Source organism: Mytilus trossulus, chromosome 14, assembly GCF_036588685.1.
Source record: "Mytilus trossulus isolate FHL-02 chromosome 14, PNRI_Mtr1.1.1.hap1, whole genome shotgun sequence".
Lineage (NCBI taxonomy): Eukaryota > Metazoa > Mollusca > Bivalvia > Mytilida > Mytilidae > Mytilus > Mytilus trossulus.
The window spans coordinates 8182539-8202588 of NC_086386.1; the positions used below are offsets into that span (position 1 = coordinate 8182539).

The 20050-nt window shown below is 31.5% G+C and overlaps 1 protein-coding gene across 1 annotated transcript; it reads left to right on the forward strand.

Annotated features, from left to right (window-relative positions):
• Positions 1-1805: 1805 nt before the first annotated feature.
• Positions 1806-16850, forward strand: LOC134697446 (uncharacterized). The gene is made up of 3 exons (XM_063559724.1): positions 1806-2088; positions 13606-13716; positions 16441-16850. Exons 1-3 carry the CDS (start codon positions 1806-1808, stop codon positions 16848-16850), a joined length of 804 nt encoding a protein of 267 aa, XP_063415794.1.
• The last annotated feature ends 3200 nt before the right edge of the window (positions 16851-20050 follow it).

Consider the following 20050-nt stretch of genomic DNA (forward strand, 5'->3'; position numbering starts at 1 on the left):
GATATTCATGTCAACACCAAAGTTTTGACTTCTTGGCTGGTGATACCCTCGGGGACGAAACGTCCACCAGCCGTTGTATCGACCCAGTGGTGGATATAGTTATCAAGATACCTGGATTATAATTTAGTACGCAAGACGCGCGTTTCGTCTACATAAGTCTACTCAGTGACGCTCATATCAAAATATTTATTAACCCAAACAAGTAAAACGTTGAAGAGCATTAAGGATCCAAAATTCCAGAAAGTTGTTCCAAATACGGCTGAGGTAATCTATTTAAATGAGATTACCATTCGTCAATCGTTGCAATTCTTTACACTATTCTTATTTACTCGATTTATGTCACTTGACTAGGCGGGGTTTAATCGGTTCGCTTGTCATAGATCAGTCTTTCCATATATTTGGTTTTGGGATAAACTCATCAATAAAAAGTCTAGCTATGACCATTAATTCGGTTAAAATATGTAAACACTATATGTGTAAGTGAATAGTGAGACACAGTTATGGTGTATCTAGTAAAATTGAGTTTAAAATCATATAATAATTGTCACATTTTGGAAATTGTGAATATGATAGTTTATCTTACCTGCTATACATTTCTAGGAATATGATTGGTTAAAAGCGACCCTCATGACGACCCTGTATATTCAATATTAGGTTAGTAGGGAGGCGGGGCTTATTTCAATACACGGTTAGTTGTGGATTTACGACTTTGGCACTGTTTGATTATTTAAAACTTTTAAAGTTCTGTTAAATATTGTTGATATCAAGATTGTGATAATAAATATTTATCGTTTACATTAGTTGTTTAGTGCAGACCAATTAAAGAAGATTCTTAAAATTAAACACTTGAACACTTTAATACAGAAAGATAAATTCGTTACATAGTGTGTTAGTGACCTAATATAATATATACAGGGTAAGTAAATTCCATATGGAATTAATTGACCCTTTATTTTAATATCATATAAGGTCACTAACACACTATGTAACTAGTAATAAATATGTCGATGGCAGTTGCAAAATATGCATTTATCGTAATTCTATATCGCTTTTATAAAGGTTTTTTCTTCTTTATTTTCCGAAGGATATTTATTTGTTATGGTGGGGGAGAGGATTGGGGGATACGTTGCAAATGGTACTTCGACTTTTTTTGATTACCTTTATTGAACAACAAAAAGATTGTCTTGAAAAGTTTTCCTTAAAGATTTTACTTGATGCATATCAAATAAAACAATTGAAAGGTGATTAGAAATCAATAATAATTATAACGGAAATTACCCTTATCACACACATCTTCAAATGAATGTTCTTCTGCAAATTAAAACGTAAGCTCCGCCCGATCAGTTGAAAAAAACATTGTTAATAGTGTAAGGAACTGCGACGATAGAAGTATGGTAACCACATTTAAATAGTTAATTCGTATATGCTTTGATACTGCTAACTATTTTAACTGGTTTTCTTTGAAAATATTAACTAAAATTGGAAAAACCTGTTAGCGTAAATTTAACGTTTAATGATATGATTTCAAACGAATAGAGATATTACGTTGTACTTTTCTGACATTGAAAACGCACCTTTTTCATGCGTCATATCACGTGTTGTTTTTTTCTGTCCAATAATTGAACGTGTTAGAGGGATGACGATGCCAGGTTTTGAAATGATATTTAACCATTGATTATACATGCATTACTTTCTTATGAACAATTCAGCAGTGTAATCCGTTTTTAAATACATTTGAATAAGATTTTTTTTTTTTGAAAATTTAAGTAGGCGTGTAAAGTGAAGGAAAAAGACACACAAACAAAATGTTTCTAGGACCTTGTGTAGTTTTATTTGTTTTAATGAAATGTGATATAGCAGCGCAATTAGATGAAAACCGCCCATGCAGCGGTTTGGGATGTCGGAAAACAGTATCAATGCCTCTTTTAGATCAGATGAAAGGCAATCTCAAAGCTGATTTTGACGTTTCGGAAATGAACAAGCTGTTAAAGATTTATATAGATCAGGAAATAAGATCAGGAGTGGAAATCGGCTTGAAAAATGGCGTGGAAAATATTATCAACTTAAAAAAGCAGCAGGTTCAACAAGGTAACGGTTTAATTATTCTTTTAAGCTTTTTGCCAAGTTTCAAGATGTTTTTTGTTGATAATGTTTTTTAGAAAATAATCTTCACAGATCAGTTTATTACCTCAATGTATATTTAAAACTAGTAGTTTGTCAGTTCATAAATTATTTTCCTTTTCGATGTTTTTTTGTAAAAATAAGAATGTCGTCACTAAGTTATTTTTATAAGAATTTGGGCATTTTTTTTTACAAAAGTAGATCATTAAAAAGAAATGCAGATGATATCAACGTGTTACTCATACTCATAGAAACGGTTGTAAATGAATGATCTGAAGTTATCCCATTTATAATTAGTGCTAAGAGAAAACCGGCCTAACTTTGTCCCCAAAATTCATTCTTATAATTTTTTCAATATCAACTAAAGGAAATGTTAATTATGCACTAATGAGACTTCAAGTCATAAGAAACCTCAAATAAAAAAAAATTAATGCATATGTTTTTTATAACTCAATGGATAGTTTTCATTATAAAACTTATGTACATATACTTTTTTCTGAAGAAAATTCTTTAATTTATTCATATTAAGAAGAATTTTACTTTATTTGAATTGCTTCCTTCCAGCAAGCAATTCCCCGACATATTTTCCGTATGCAAAGTGACCTTAGTGTGACCCATGTCGTAAAAATCCGGTGACCACAATACGCATGGATGTCCTTAAAATAAACTATTATCTGAATTTACATGTTAAACACGTGCTCAATTTCCATGCTTTTTTGTTTATTTTTCTTCAATTGTTGACAAACAGGTGACAATCGTTAAACTTCGGCTTCAAAACACGAACTTTAATTACCTGCCATATTTTCACAACAACACTGACCGATTGAAAAAAAAATTGACGATTATACGAAATTTACACCAAAAAAATGATAAATTCGAGCACAGAAGACTAAGTTTATGATGTTTGTTTGCATTGGTTCAAGAATTGGAAGAACATTATTTTTCACCGGTCACTCGTTTCTTATGACTTTAACAACTTAATTATATTATTATTATTAATAATAATAATAATAATAATAATAATAATAATAATAATAATAATAATAATAATAATATAGAAAAAAAAAAATAATGAGCTTAACATAATAAAGATAATGATAACTATAATACATAAAACGTATTGATTTTTTGTGAGAGACCCTTAAATTAAGTGACATAAAAGATCTGAGGGTGAACATATTATCCTCAAAATTAGACACAGATGTTTATCTCTGTAAAAAAAAAAAACAACCTTGTCAACAATCGGTTAATAAATTTAAAAACTTAAAGAGTTATTCTATCAGCAGAGCTGGATCCACAACACAAATACAAACAAACGAGTAAAACAACTAAAACTAAATAAAACATAAAAAAAACAATAAATTAAAATAATCTAGATCTCAAACAGACCTTACTTGAGAACGAAGACAACCAACAACAAGTAATGTGGTTAATTTGTTTTGGGTTAAATTATTTTTTTGATATAATTGTACCTCCACATCAGGTATATATTCCGCCGGAAAACAAAAGCCACAGTCAAAAATAACAAACTCCGAGGAAAACGGAAAGTCCCTAATCAAATGGCAAAATCAAATGCTCAAACACATTAAACAAATGGATAACAACTGTCATATTCCTCACTTGGTACAGGCATTTTCACGACGTGCTGCTACTGCTAAGCCACAGTTCCAAAAATAAATTCTCGCTTTTGCATGCCTGAATTAGCATTCTAAATTTCAGAGGACATGCTATTTCCGTTTACAAAGTAATAACGCATAAATGTCCAATACAAATGTTTGGTTTGTACATGTACATGTACATTTATTTGTGCTTGGTTTCCACAATGATACTTATACATCCTGCTATATAAATTCTTTGTTTCAATTGATATTGTCTTAAAGACATGTAAGTATCACTTAAATAAAGAAAAATATGCGGTTAATAATACCTTAACGCAACAATATTATTGTGATCATTCATCACAGTTACTTTATGCACAAAACGATATGTACTATGAAACCTTCTGAATTGAACATTTAGACTTGATGATGATAACAATCATTTTAACGTTCATAAAGAACTTGTTTATTGACAATTTATGTATCACGAAACTTAGGTAATGAATGTTGTTGTACCAACACGTGTGATACATTGAGTCAGCCAAAATCAACTTTCATTTTACTAATCAGAGATTTTTCGAGTTGTTAATATGTGCTAAATTTAATAGGCAATGCAAAGATATCTATAATACTAAAATTACGAGGTCCAATTTGTCAGCCGTCATCACGTAAAAAGGACGAATCAAAGAATTCAGCTTTATATATAACTAATATAGTACAAAGGTGTAGTTTAAAAATTTCACCACTCCAGGCCCTTTTGTTTTTCACGTAATTAATATTGCCAATAATTAAGAAGTTCCGGGTCGAGTCCGATACCGATACCAATTGTATATTCACCTGTTTCCTAATACCTTATCGGTACGTTCCGCACCTGACAGGCGAACCACCAAACGGTGTATTCAGGATCAATATGCTATATAAACGGGTCAAAATCACAGGGTTGATTACCAAATTGTCAAATTGTTTTCTATTGTAGTATTTTAATCAGTATGACTTTCTTAGATAACAATACGAATACTAAAAATCTGGATACTAAAAAACTGGACTAAAAAAAGGCGTATAGGTACAGTTTTCAATTTGTTAGTGGGCATGACGTAAAACAGCGAATCAAAGATATCAAATTTATTTATAACCAATATAGGATAATGCTGTTGATTAAAAAATACTCCATTCCAGGACCTTTTGTTTTCCAAATTATGTATATTACCAATAACTGATAAGTTCCAATTCGACGGGTTCAAATAGAAAGATTTGAAAGCAGAGAAAACTGTGTATCTTATAATCGGCATGACTTTATCAGATGACAATTCTTATACTAAAATAAGGCTTGCGCATAATTATATACTTTAATTCAGTCACGGACCCACGATATCACGGGTGTGTTCTAGTATACTATAAATTAAATACTTGGTCCACAGCCTGTCGTATTTAAAATTAATGTTAACTAGGACATATCTATATTTTGCGCAGACTTGAAAAAAAAATGTTTATGACTTTGCCAGTTTATAGCTTTTTATTGATTTGTTCAAGTGTGACCTTACGTGACAAAACATAAACCGGTTGAGCGTAAACTTAAAGTTGTTATCAAGGATGTTCGCTATTCTTGTGTTTGACTTTTGTCAGATATTCTAAATACTCTTGTTTTATCCATTTAGTGCCATTATAGCTTTTGACTGCATGTCATTATTTTATTTTCAAAATTTCATTACATATAGCTTGAAAAAAAAACAGTATTTGAAAATCTTAAGAACTGGTTATTCTTAAAAGTTTTTAAAATGTTTGAATCTCTAAAAAAAATATTTGTATCGATTTATAACAGCAGAGATTAATAGCAAGTCGTCAATCAGTTATAATCATGATGGGGATTTGTATGATCCAGTGTGGTAGTGACCTTATACGATATATACGGGGTCAGTTAATTACATGTATTGCGGGAGCAAGACAATTCGATCCTCGATCCATATGAAATTACTGATCCATATCATATTTTGTCACTAACAAACTGATTAACAATTTCATGTTATCCACTATCTTATATTGGAAATTGAAATAAAGTTATAAAACAATATATATTAAGTAATTTTTGTTATTTAAACGATTAATATGAGTGAAAGTCAGCGTCGATAAGACACACTTATTATAATTCATGTTTACAATGTGTATGAAAATGAGAACAATGCCTTATTTTTTCATAATTTAGGAAACGCAATTCTACGAAAAAGTACTACTTACCGTGAATTTAAAAAAGAGAAAAAGAACACGCCTACTGACTTGCTAATGATAAACACACACAGTCGATAGGTGTTCGTTTGTTACCACTGATATTCCTAGAAATAAATTAGAGGTATGATCAGCATGTTTAGATTGTACCAGTGACCTGGAAATTAATATAAGATCCGTATCAACTTATATATCAATACTTTAATATTACTTATTCTAAAAGGTTACCAATTCAAAACTATAATTACTTATTTGAATATTTATTTCATTATAAGTATATTACAACTGTTATCACACTATATATTATTGGTATACACATATATGCACATTCACGGTTCTATTATCTATCGATACAAATGATTTTGCCATTGCAAAGGATCGTGTTTGTTTTTATCTAACTGTTAGTATAACACTAAACCCGTTGGTGTTCATGGTGTTTTAAGTGTTCTGAAAGATATCTTAGTCATACATTGATTTATGTTATAGGGTTATAGCATAAATATAGGGGAATATGGTCCCGAGTAGAATTTTCTGTTGCACGAGCTTGCATTTCCCATGTTATAACAGGAGATCTTAACATCGTTCAAGACCGAGAGTTAAAATCATTCCTCAGTAAAGGACCTAAATATCGTCCCCCGTCAATTATAAATTGGAATGAGTGTCGTAATATCATCCACGACTCACTCCATACTTACTGTATGAAATGGATAAAACGGGAAAAAGCTGACAAAAAATCTTTGGACTCTTTTTTTAATTCAGTAATGAAGATAGTTGATATAAGTATTCAACATTTTAAAGAACATTTTACTATTAACAATAACCACAATAAACCTATTTCTCGTATCAAACATAAAATAAAAGAACTAGCCAAGGAATTTGTTTTTGTCCCGGCCGATAAAGCTGCTAATAATATTATTATTGTTTGACGTAAATTTTACATTGAGGTTCTGAAAAAGGAAATCACCAATTCACCAACATTCCAACTGACTCCATTTTCAGAAAACGAAATCTGTAACAAACATAAACTTTTAGCCACCGTTTTACAAGCAGAGCCAAATACAATGAAAGTCCTAACTATGTATTGGCTTCCAAAGCTACACAAAACCCCTTACAAATATAGATTTATTTCGTCTTCAAGCCATTGTTCAACTACTAAATTGTCTATTCTTCTTACCAGCACACTTGGTACAATTAAAAACCTTATAATAAATTGTTCAAATAAGGCCTATGAAAATAGTGGAATAAATTACTTTTGGAGTGTCAAGAACTCGTTGGAAGTACTTGATAAATTGCATGCTCATATTGGTGATTTTGAATCTGTTCAAAGTTTTGATTTTCTACCCTGTATACCACATTGCCTCACATTCTCATTAAGAAAAAATTCACACACCTAATTAAATGGGCATTCAAAAAATCAGAAGGTGAATATATATGTTCAAACTCTTTTAGGTCATTTTTAGTAGCAATAAACAAAAAAACTATGGTAATTGGATATGCTTTGATACTATATATGCCCTTGAATTTTTACTAGATAACATTGTTGTTCGCTTTGGGGATTCCGTATATCGTCAGATTATCGGAATTCCAATGGGGACTAACTGTGCACCACTTATTGCGGACCTCTTTTTGTATTGTTATGAGTTACAATTTATGACAAAAATAAGCAAAGACCCATCAAAACAACATCTGATATACAAATTTAATAATACTTTTAGGTATTTAGATGATATTTTGGCTCTCAATAATGACGACTTCAGTATGTATATTAATGAAATTTATCCTGCTGAACTTACTTTAAATAAAGCTAATACTAATAATGACCACTGCCCTTTCCTCGATCTTGATATCTATATCACTAACGGAAAGCTGAATACTAAAATTTATGATAAAAGGGATGATTTTCATTTCCTATCGTTAATTATCCGTTTTTAGATGGCGACGTTCCCTTGTCACCATCTTACGATGTTTATATATCTCAACTTGTACGAATCGCTCGTGTTTGTAACAATGTTTTAGATTTTAACGAGAGAAATGTATGTATAATTACTGAAAAATTATTACACCAGGGTTTTCGATATCACAAACTAGTCAAAACTTTTACTAAATTTTATCATCGGTATAAAGACATCATTCGTAAATATAGCTCAACATGCAGACTTTTTATACGTTCTGGAATTTCACATCCAATTTTTTATGGAAATATTCTTTATAAAGCACAAAGGTGTCAGTATTCACCTCAAAAACTTACAAAACCTTTTAATAGATTTATTAAGAAGGGATATAATTACGATACTGTTGTCAAGTCATTAAAGATTGCATATTTTGGCGTTAATATTGAGTCACTGATAAGGTCTTTGCGTCGGAACTAAAGACATTTATTCTAAAAACAGTTGTTGGCATGACACGGGTTATGTTCTTCTCATATATGTTATGATGGTATGATACTAAACCCCTAACGGGAAGGATTGTGCCTGATGTTCATATAATGAAATCATAATCTTTCAGTCAGTTTAATTGAAGTCTGGAGCTGGCATGTCAGTTAACTGCTAGTAGTCTGTTGTTATTTATGTATTATTGTCATTTTGTTTATTTTCTTTGGTTACATCTTCTGACATCAGACTCGGACTTCTCTTGAACTGAATTTTAATGTGCGTATTGTTATGCGTTTATTTTTCTACATTGGTTAGAGGTATAGGGGGAGGGTTGCGATCTTTCAAACATGTTTAACCCCGCCGCATTTTTGCGCCTGTCCCAAGTCAGAAGCCTCTGGCCTTTGTTTGTCTTGTATTATTTTTATATTAGTTTCTTGTGTACAATTTGGAAATTAGTATGGCGTTCATTATCACTGAACTTGTATATATTTGTTTAGGGGCCAACTGAAGGACGCCTTCGGGTGCGGGAATTTCTCGCTACATTGAAGACCTGTTGGTGACCTTCTGCTGTTGTTTTTTTTATGGTCGGGTTGTTGTCTCTTTGACACATTCCCCATTTCCATTCTCAATTTTAAGTCCAATTTATGTTCTAATATTACCAAATATTCATTTAAAAAACCTTTCATTGCATAGCAATATAATACTTGACTGTGAAAATTGGTTTAAACTAAGATTTTGTCGTTGATGACGTCATGAATTTTGAAGATTTATTGCACTAATGCAATATCATAATTTATTGCACGCTAACTTTTGGTTACTTTCTGTGGGAAATATTATATTGCTATGCAATAATAGTTGTAATTGCATATGAAATAGCTGTCAGCTACTGCAAATACTCTCAGATCTCCCACTATTTATACGAGAGTTCAGTTTGTTGGTTCATGTCTGTCATAATTGTTTTTCGTAAATTGTTTCGTTATACATCAGGCAATTATTTTGTTTTTCATTTAAATTGATTCATATTTTTCATGTCGGGGCTTTATAAAGCTGACTTCGCGGTATGTATTTTTCTCATTGATGAAGGTACATGTAGTACGGTTACCGATATTTCCTTATATCTACTGCCTTCTACCTTTAAATGATAGTTGTCCCATTGTCAACATTAAACATGCCAATCACATTTTTTTGTATACCGTAACTAATAGTTATCAAAGGTACCAGGATTATAATTTAGTACGCCAGACGCGCGTTTCGTCTACATAAGACTCATCAGTGACACTCATATCATAATATTGATAAAGCCAAACAAGTACAAAGTTGAAGAGCATTGAGGATCCAAAATTCCAAAAAGTTGTGCCAAATACGGCTTAGGTAATCTAGGTCTGGGATAAGAAACTCCTCAGTTTTTCGTAAAATTCAAAGTTTTATAAACAGGAAATTTATAAAAATGACCACATTATTGATATTCATGTCAACACCGAAGTGTTGACTACTGGGCTGTTGATACCCTCGGAGACGAAACGTTCACCTGCAGTGGCATCGACCCAGTCGTGTACATAGTTATCAAAGGTATCAGGGTTAAACTGTTTTCACCTGCTTATCGTGTATTTATATAATTTTGCTTTATAACGATTAAACTGTATACAAAGCACTTTAAAATTTAGACAAAGAAATAACATGCAAAGACATGGGACAGCTCCTCTAATCAGCTAATGCCTAAAGGAACATAATATGTCTTTGCCTAAAATAGAAATTTATAATTTAGTTAGAAATATGCTTACCTGTTTCAAGTTGAAGGACTAGTCCATGAAAATTATTAATAGTTTCCACATTAGGCAGTTACAGTTCTCTGTCACGTCATCTTTTAAGCATCAGACTGTTCATGTCACAGGAGTTGATCAAAACGGAACTTCACATATGTTTTTCCCTTTTTTATTTCATTGTTTCAAGTACATTGAACAAACACTTTGAATAAAATAAATTTGGTCATGGAAATAGGTTGAAAAAGTCACTGAAAAGTTGGTCAGCATTTCCTACCTGGAAAACAAGATTTTTGCAACCTTCCTAGATCATGATCAAGGCCTTTAAAATTTAGACAAAGAAATAACATGCAAAGACATGGGACAGCTCCTCTAATCAGCTAATGCCTAAAGGAACATAATATGTCTTTGCCTAAAATAGAAATTTATAATTTAGTTAGAAATATGCTTACCTGTTTCAAGTTGAAGGACTAGTCCATGAAAATTATTAATAGTTTCCACATTAGGCAGTTACAGTTCTCTGTCACGTCATCTTTTAAGCATCAGACTGTTCATGTCACAGGGGTTGATCAAAACGGAACTTCACATATGTTTTTCCCTTTTTTTATTTCATTGTTTCAAGTACATTGAACAATGGGATGAACATATTTGTAAATATCATGAAGGCGACGGAAGTTAGATGTAAAGTGTAAAATTTGTTGATTTAAAGAAACAAAACTTGTTGCAGACGTCTGCCTCCATTTTTGTGTAGATAAACAAATGACTTTTTGTTACTATTTTTAAACTTTGGTGAGTTTTTAAAAGGGAAATAACTCTTGTAGATTGCAGGCAATTTTGGCATTTTTATCCAATTTTTATGAAAAAAATCTTATTAGCCCCAAAAATGTTTTTGCAGAAATGAAAAATATGAATCTTTTAGAGTAAAAGCTTTAATTTAGTTTCTTCAGGAATGGATGAGTGTTTTCATAAATTAGGAGGAAAGTTGGTTCATAATTGCATTTGAATATGCTTAAATTCATATGTACGGACTTATTTCTCATTTTATATCAATGTTTGTTGTCAGAAAGTTTCATCAAAATCGGTGACCACCCGTGCCCAACTTTAATGGTTACAGAGAATGGGTGCTAATCATTATGGATGTATTGTATTATATATTTCCTGCGTGTTTTACAGTTAACAGAGTGTGATATGAATAAGAAATACGAAAAGTATATAAGGGTTACGAAATAAATATGGATGGCCTATCTTGTAACATGCTACGAAGTTGTGACATTTCTATTGGCTCTTCGCGAAGGTCAATTGCGACTCTCAAAAGTAACACTGTACTATATTTTCTCATTAGCAACGGAAATTTGCAATTTTATGAATAAAACACAGACAATTCACATGTTTCACATCTTGTTATCACACTTGATTGAATGTTGAAGCGTGCAGACGACATGAACATTTCGTCTACAGGGGTTTATAATACAATAATATTAACATATCACGCGCAAATTTAAGTTCATATTGTCAAATCTAACAAATTTCACGCCGAGTCCAAGATATTGGTTGCCATAAGAGAAATAGCAAAGTTAAATGTAACGAGTTTTTGCTAATTAAAATGTTCATACCATTGAACCAATGCTTTTCTTGTGTAAAAATGAAGCAATGTGATGTGGTAAGATTGGCTAATGAGACGATCTCGACATGAGACCAAATTACACATACATTACCATATAAAAGGCGTCATACGACTTCAACAATGATCAAAACTCACACCGCAAATTCAGCTGTACAAGGCCCTGAAAGGACAAATGTAAAACAATTCTAATGAGAAAACTAACGGCCTAATTTGTGTACAAAATCATCAACGAAAAACAAATAAGTAACCCCCGAATTACAGGCTCCTGTCTTATAACAGCTACAAACATAATCTGGCAGATACTCGTTTGAAGGCACGAACTAAGTCCGCTTTACTTTTTGCACTAAAACGAAAGAAAGCTTATTGCATATCTTTTGAGAATGTATATACAACAAAATATTTGGTTAGTACTTTTAAATGTATAATTAAAATCTGTTTTTAACTGTAAACATATAGAGGCAAAAGATGTTATGTTTGGTATTGAGGAAATTTTTGACCCATATAATGTAGTTCAACATATTGTGTTGAATGAAAAATTTTACATTTATAGCTGTAAAAATTCAGGAGAAAAACCTTCTGTGAAAGGTAATATTTGAAATACTGTATAAGAATAGAACAACATAATGTAATTTTTTTAAAAGAATATATAGATTAAAAATGGTTGCCATTACAATATGTCCTAGGTGATTTAAATATTTTCATTATTAGTTCAAAAATTATAGTAATATTTTGTTGTATGTCTTGCTATTTAAAGTTGAAGTAATATGATATTATCTTTTTAAAAGACCATATCTAAAACTGTACATGTGTGTAATCCAGCTTGATTGTTTTTTGTCTTATTTATTGCAAACCAAGAACGTACAATAGACAAACAATATTTCACTCGGTAATTAAGTATCATAAACTTTGGTTGCCCGTTAATTTTCGGATTTTACCAATCGTGACCGTTAACAGGTAACACATATTCAAGGCGTGCATGTGTCCTATTTGTAAATATTATTTTTTCAAACTAGTTGGAACTTTATTTGTTATATTGAAATTTTCCTTAACTTTTGGTAAACTCATCTTCCATTTCACGTTTGTTTTACTTTTCTACCATCACCGTTTTCCCGTCAGTCGTATATGAAATTATATAGTTTCAAATGAGGGGTGTAATTTTTATATCTAAACAAAAGGCAAAGCTGACATAAATAATCTTCTAGGACACAATACTTTAACAGCAATACAATTCGTTTTATTTAAAAGAAATTTTCTTTCAAAAAAAGTGTTTTGTATAAATATGTGTTTTATTTTAGCAAAACTTAGCCAGGTAAGTTTATAAATATAATCTTTTTATTGCTATCTTTGAAAGATTATATAGGTTTAATATATCAAGAAATTTCGATTTCGTTTAGCATTGTATTGTAATAAAATATATCGAGTTGACTTAAGGCTATATCTAACTATCACTCTTAATAAAATCAATAAATATAAATTAGATACACACCTGAGGGCGTAAGCAATATGATATGCATATTATTGCATTATATCATGATTATGAAAAAAAAAATTTAAGCTTTAAAAGATGTTCTTTTAGTTAAACAATATTTATTAAAATATCTCATCACAAAACGGGGACATGCCGGTCTTCCTCCGCTAAACTTTGTTGTTGGTGCATAAAAAACTCAAATCACATCGTTTTGTCCAAAATTGTTTTTAATCAGATGAGGACTATGTTTCGAGTGATTTTGGAATAATTAAAATGATATCAACTTTTCTTTTAATTTTAAAGGAAACGCTATAAGAACTTCCTTTTAAATGATTTAGTCCAGTAGTGCTCAACAACATTTCTCAATATTTAAAATGAGCTGTAACACATACAAAAGTTACGGACCAAATGCATATATTTTTCAATGTTTTATTTTTTTCAGAAGTAGCAAGTGTTGTAGACAAAAACGTGTCCAGATACATCGTAGATTTTGAATCCAAACTGACAAAATTAAAACAGGATAATGCAAAAGAACTGAATGATATAAAGAAAGGTAAATTTTAGAGATTTGTCATCATATATCGCCACTGAATATAGGGATAAGTGTTGTGTATGAAATTGAAAATGGAATGGGGAATGTGCCAAAGACACAACCACCCGACCAAAGAGCAGACAACAGTCGAAGGCCACCAATGGTTCTTAAATGCGGAAATATGTTCCCGCACCAGGAGGCATGCTTCAGCTGACAAATAATGGTTACTAGTTCAGTGATAATGGACGTCATATGTAACTCCGAAATATACACAAGAAACTAAAATCGTAAACCATATATAAATTAAAAACCAATTCTTCAGAGAACAATTGAAGGTCTTTTCACCTCGATAATAAGAATGAAATTTAAAAAAACGATGTTAAAAATGTCACTCCTTGTTGATGTAATTTGGTTCTTCGAATTGATATAAAAAAATAAGATTAATAGGTATTTGCAGAAGACTTAATTGCTTTAGTATGAACAGAAAATAATTTTAAGCAAAGGTCAAAATCTAGAACGTCAAATTGACCTTTGACCTTGACCTCAATTTCAAGGTCATAGATCAGTGATCTCAAATCAAAAGACCCCAGGTCAAACATTTGTATGGTTGTGGAGAAATACTGATTTCAAATACATAAGGGGAGAAAACTCCTATAAGGGTTAACCAAAACACTTCAACTGAAATAGGTTGAAGTTGCGCCTTTTTGTAAACAGTTATTTGGCAAACAAATCATATCATCAACTGTAACAGTTTCTTTTGAATAACGATAACAAGCAAAATTCAAGATTTATAATATGACCTAGACCTTTGACCTTGATCTCAATTTCAAGGTCATAGGTTAGTGAACTCAAAACGGAAGACCGGAGGTCAATCACTTGTATGGTTGTGGAGAAATACTGATTTGAAATACATAGGGGGAGAAAACTCCTATAAGGGTTAACCAAAAGACTTTGACTGAAATAGGTTGAAGTTGCGCCTTATTGTAAACAGTTATTTGGCAAACACATCATATCATTTATTGTCACAGTTTCTGTGGAATAACGATAACAAGCAAAATTTAAAATTTAGAACATGACCTTGACCTTTGACCTTGACCTCAATTTCCTTCAATTAGACCAAGGATTTCATATCAAAGGACTGTAGGCCTCTGTGACTTATAACGTATGAATTTATCCAACAAATCACCTATCTTAAATTTTCAAAGGGAAATAACTCCCATAAGATGTCATCCGATCACTCAAGTCAAAATCGTTCTCAAGAGTAGACGAACAATTTGGTGAAAACAGTTTGCTAAAATCTTTTACGGTTTTAGAGATATAGCGATAACAAGAAAAAAGTGACGCGGGGAGATAACTCCTATAAGAATAAGTGTTCAGTCACACAGGGTGAGTTTTGACACCCCCATTACTGTATAACATCATTGGCCAAAAATTCCATTCGATATGTTGTAAGACAAAAAAGCATCTCCGACGGCAGAAGAAAAAAAATCAGAAGAAAAACAAAAGGTCTTTCCACGAAAAGTGGAAAGACCTTATAATAAATGCAACGTAAACCCTTTAAGACTTACAAAGGCCAAAGACTCTGGACTTAACAAGCGCAAAAAAGCGGCGAGGTTAATCATGTTTAATGTCATGATAGTGTAACAAATATATTTTTTTTAAATAAATAAATGTCTTTACACGCATTTATTTAAGGCTTTTCTACCTCAGGCATAGATGACCTTGGCTGTATTTGGCAAAACTTTTAGAAATTTCGGTCCTGAATGCTCTTCAACTTCGTACTTGGTTTGGCATTTTAAACTTTTTTGGATTCGAGCAACACTGATGAGTCTTTAGTAGATGAAACGCGCGTCTGGCGTATATACAAAATTTAGTTCTGGTATCTATGATGAGTTTATTTATATTTTAGGCATTAAGCTTAATGCCTGCACACATTTTTTCAGGATTTTAGTTAAATCCTAAGATTTAAGACTAATGCCTAACATTATTTAGGCAAACGACTTACTGCCTAGGCGTTAGTTTATTGCCTAGGATTTAAGCTTAATTCCTAATTTCACTTATTGCTGCTAACACATATATATATATTCATTGACTTATCGATCTCTTATACTTTTATATCTCAATGCTTCGTAATTAATGTATATAAGTTTGGTGTTAATTGTAAGAGGTTAGAATGGTATGACTAATTAACAGACTTCTGACAAATATTTCACACGTATTTAAGGTGAGGACAAGATAACAAAATATTAACAGACATAATGTGAAACAAGTGAAGGTGAAAAGACTGACCATTTTGACTTTCCATGAAAAATGGTTTGTAATCAATTTCGCTTAGGGCGAATTCAATTGTTTACAAAATTTAATTAGCTTCATGTATGTACTTTGAATTTTAATAATATATATAATGTTACAATGAACATAATGAAAGTCACGAGGAAAATTTATGAAAGAAACAATGTACTTCTGTATCTTGTATTAGAAATTTATGTACATTTTTTAAACCATAAAAGATTTAATCTGCAAAAGGGAAAAAAAAAAACTAGATCAGGAATATGCGTGAAAATTTATTAAAGAAAATAACAAGAGTCGTATCTGGAATCAATGGACTACTAGTATATGGCCATTAAACGTCAATGCTAATTGGTAAGATGAATTGGGCATTATGTATGAAATATTTTGAATAAATTCCAGCTATTTATCTTATCTCTGTTAAAGATATGTCACCCTGTTTTATACTCATTTCAGTGTCAAAGAAGTATGCTTTTTTTGCAACACTGTCATCGGATAAAAAAAATCTTCCTGCCAACTCCGTGGTGATGTTTGACACTGTTTCACCAAATGAAGGTGGTGCCTATGACGGAACAACGGGTAAATTTACCTGTCCTGAAGATGGATTATATCATTTCTCTTGGACCACAGTTTCCGGTGAAGGAGAAGATTTTTCTAGCGTTTTAGTGGCAAACGGCAATATAATTGCAGCAAATGCTGTTGATAGTGATTCAGTCAGCGACACCATGACAGGTACCAGTAATGTTATTGTGCGTATGATGAAGGGACAGAAGGCTTGGATTGCAGTACAAGTCAGTGAAGGGGATCATTTGGACATGGCATGGAATGGGTCACCATGTTCTATGTTTTCAGGATTCAAGTTATGAATAGTTAAGACGGGAAATTAATCATATGACTACGGATAACGCGTATTACCTATCTATCTAGTTGTAGATCTTGCTTGTTTTTATTCAGTTCGATGCAACCAAAGGGAAATGTATTTTGCTAACTTTAACAAATTACTTATACATATCTAAGTGTTCTGTAATCTAATACATGTACTAGTAGTTGAATCACAATTATGAATATACATAAACAGTTATCAATCCAAATAGTAATAAACTCATCATAGATACCAGGATTAATACTTTTTTTAAAGTGTTTACCCTGCTTTTAATACCAACTAATAAATTGAGATGTAACAGGGTATAATACATTAATCATACAACATTCGAACAACAAAAATAATCACGACATGTTTGCTGAAAAATTGGGATTTGTAGTCCTTGTTTTAAACATTTCCCCCATTTTATTAATATTCATAGTAATTGATTTTGTGGTGAATTCGATTTATTCATTATATTGATAAGATGATCGTCTATGACAGTATAGAAGGAGAGTTTAAGATTGAAAGGAAAACGAAAAACGTTAGAGATATGATTCAACAATAAGCTTGTATTGCTATTTATAATCAATCTAAAAGTTATAAACGTTTAATTTCTGTATTTCGACTTCAAACATGCATGTATTTAACTACTGAAGAGTCGAATATAACATTACATTCTAAGTTACACAAGCCAATTATTTTGATATTAGAACCTATTGTTTTACTCTTATCATTCTTATATTTTCATTTCGTTTTTTTTCGCAATGTCTCCAATAAGCATTCCTTTATTAAGTGTTTATTATATGTGATCTTATAAAATACCATAAAAACATGAAATTTAAAAGTTGCAGGAAATTATCCTTCCATTTGATATCAGAAAAAAGTTCTGATTCATAAACACATATCTTATGTCATTTAGAGCACCATTCTGTTTTCTGTTGTTCTTCTATAAAATATTTGGAAATTTGAGTTGACATGGTAACTAAATTTTGTAAAAAGAAAAAGAAGGATGGAATTTAAAAGGTTTACATCCGTTCATAGTTATTACCTTATATACTAGTCAAGAAAAGAAAAGATTCACGACTTTTATTTTAAATTAAAGATGTAGATTTTCGTTTATATGACCAATATTGATTGATTATAACAATATGGAAAGTTACTAAATAGGATTTATTTAGACATAGTATTACCAAAGAAGAGAATACACATACATATTTTGTCATATTTAACAATTATATTCAGTGGCATGTGTTTGTCTTTCTTTCAAAAAGTTTGAGTAATGAGGGATTGGTTAAATGAAAGTGAATGAAGATTTTTTTGCAATGAATAAAGAATCTGTGCGATTTGGAGCATGCCTTGTTTTATATTAACCTGTCTATCATTGACTTTATGCTTCTAGACTTGCTTCTTTTCGCAAGACTAAAAATTGTTGGGGTATTTTTCTTAATGGAGTTGTCTATCTTTTACCAGAAGTCAGCACTTTTGTTCAGAAAAATTATTATTGATATGGTTATATTTCATGAATTACCTGTTAACAAAATTATGAATTTTTAAATACTAAGGCTTTTCTACCTCAGGAACAGATAACCTTAGCTGTATTTGGCAAAACTTTTCGGAAATTTGGTCCTCAATGCTCTTCAACTTCGTACTTAATTGGGCATTTGTAACTTTTTAGTTCACCTGGCCCGAAGGGCAAAGTGAGCTTTTCCCATCACTTTGCGTTATTTTAAGGAAATTTTGCTGTTGTTGGTTATTATCTTGAATAATATTAGATAGAAATAAACAGTGAACAGCAATAATGTTCAGCAAAGTAAGATTTACAACTAAGTCAACACGACCGATATGGTCATTTGACCCCTTTAGGAGTTATTGCCCTTTATAGTCATTATTCTACATTTTTCATAAATTTTTGTAGATAATTAGAAAATATTTTCCACTGTAATTACTGGGCCAAGTTCATTATAGATAAAGATAATTGTAGCAACAAGAATGTTCAGTAAATTAAGATCTGCAAACACATCACCATCATCAAAACACAATTTTGTTATGAATTTTTCTGTGTCCAGTGAGAGCCTTTAGTTTGGATTCGAGCGTCACTGATGAGTCTTTTTTAGACAAAACGCGCGTCTGGCGTATATACTATATTTAGTCCTGGTATCTATGATGAGTTTATTTACTACCACTGGGTTGATGCCACTGCTGGTTGGGGTTTATATCGCCGAGGATATCACAAGCCCAGTAGTCAGCACTTTTGTGCTGACATGAATTATCATTGATATGGTTATATTTATGAATTAACTGTTAACAAATTTATTTATTTTTAATACTAAGGCTTTTCTACCTCAGGAACAGATTACTTTAGCTGTATAAGGCAAAACTTTTTGGAAATTTGGTCCTCAATGCTCTTCAACTTCGTACTTTATTTGGCATTTTTAACTTTTTTGGATTCGAGCGTCACTGATGAGTCTTTTATGACGAAACGCGCGTCTGGCGTATATACTATATTTAGTCCTGGTATCTATGATGAGTTTATTTACTACCACTGGGTTGATGCCACTGCTGGTTGGGGTTTATATCCCCGAGGATATCACAAGCCCAGTAGTCAGCACTTTTGTGCTGACATGAATTATCATTGATATGGTTATATTTATGAATTAACTGTTAACAAATTTATTTATTTTTAATACTAAGGCTTTTCTACATCAGGAACAGATTACTTTAGCTGTATAAGGCAAAACTTTTTGGAAATTTGGTCCTCAATGCTCTTCAACTGCGTACTTTATTTGGCATTTTTAACTTTTTTGGATTCGAGCGTCACTGATGAGTCTTTTATGACGAAACGCGCGTCTGACGTATATACATATTTAGTCCTGGTATCTATGATGAGTTTATTTACCATGTACAGAACAACATTGTTCGTTCTTTAGTCTGTTTAAATGGCCTTTGGCAATTAACGTAATACAGAATATGTGTACAAGTATCAGTTTTTTAGTTTAAAAAGGATAACATTTACAGCTTAATGCTATCACTTAATTGTTACGTTGATACTGAAATGCCAGACGACTCTAACCTATACGTTTCACCTATGAAAAATATTTGAAGAATGTATAATAGGGACATACGATACAACTTTTTCTTTGTAATTAATAATTGTCCTAGCATTATCGATTTGCAGCTTTTCACAGTATTGAAATCTTAAAT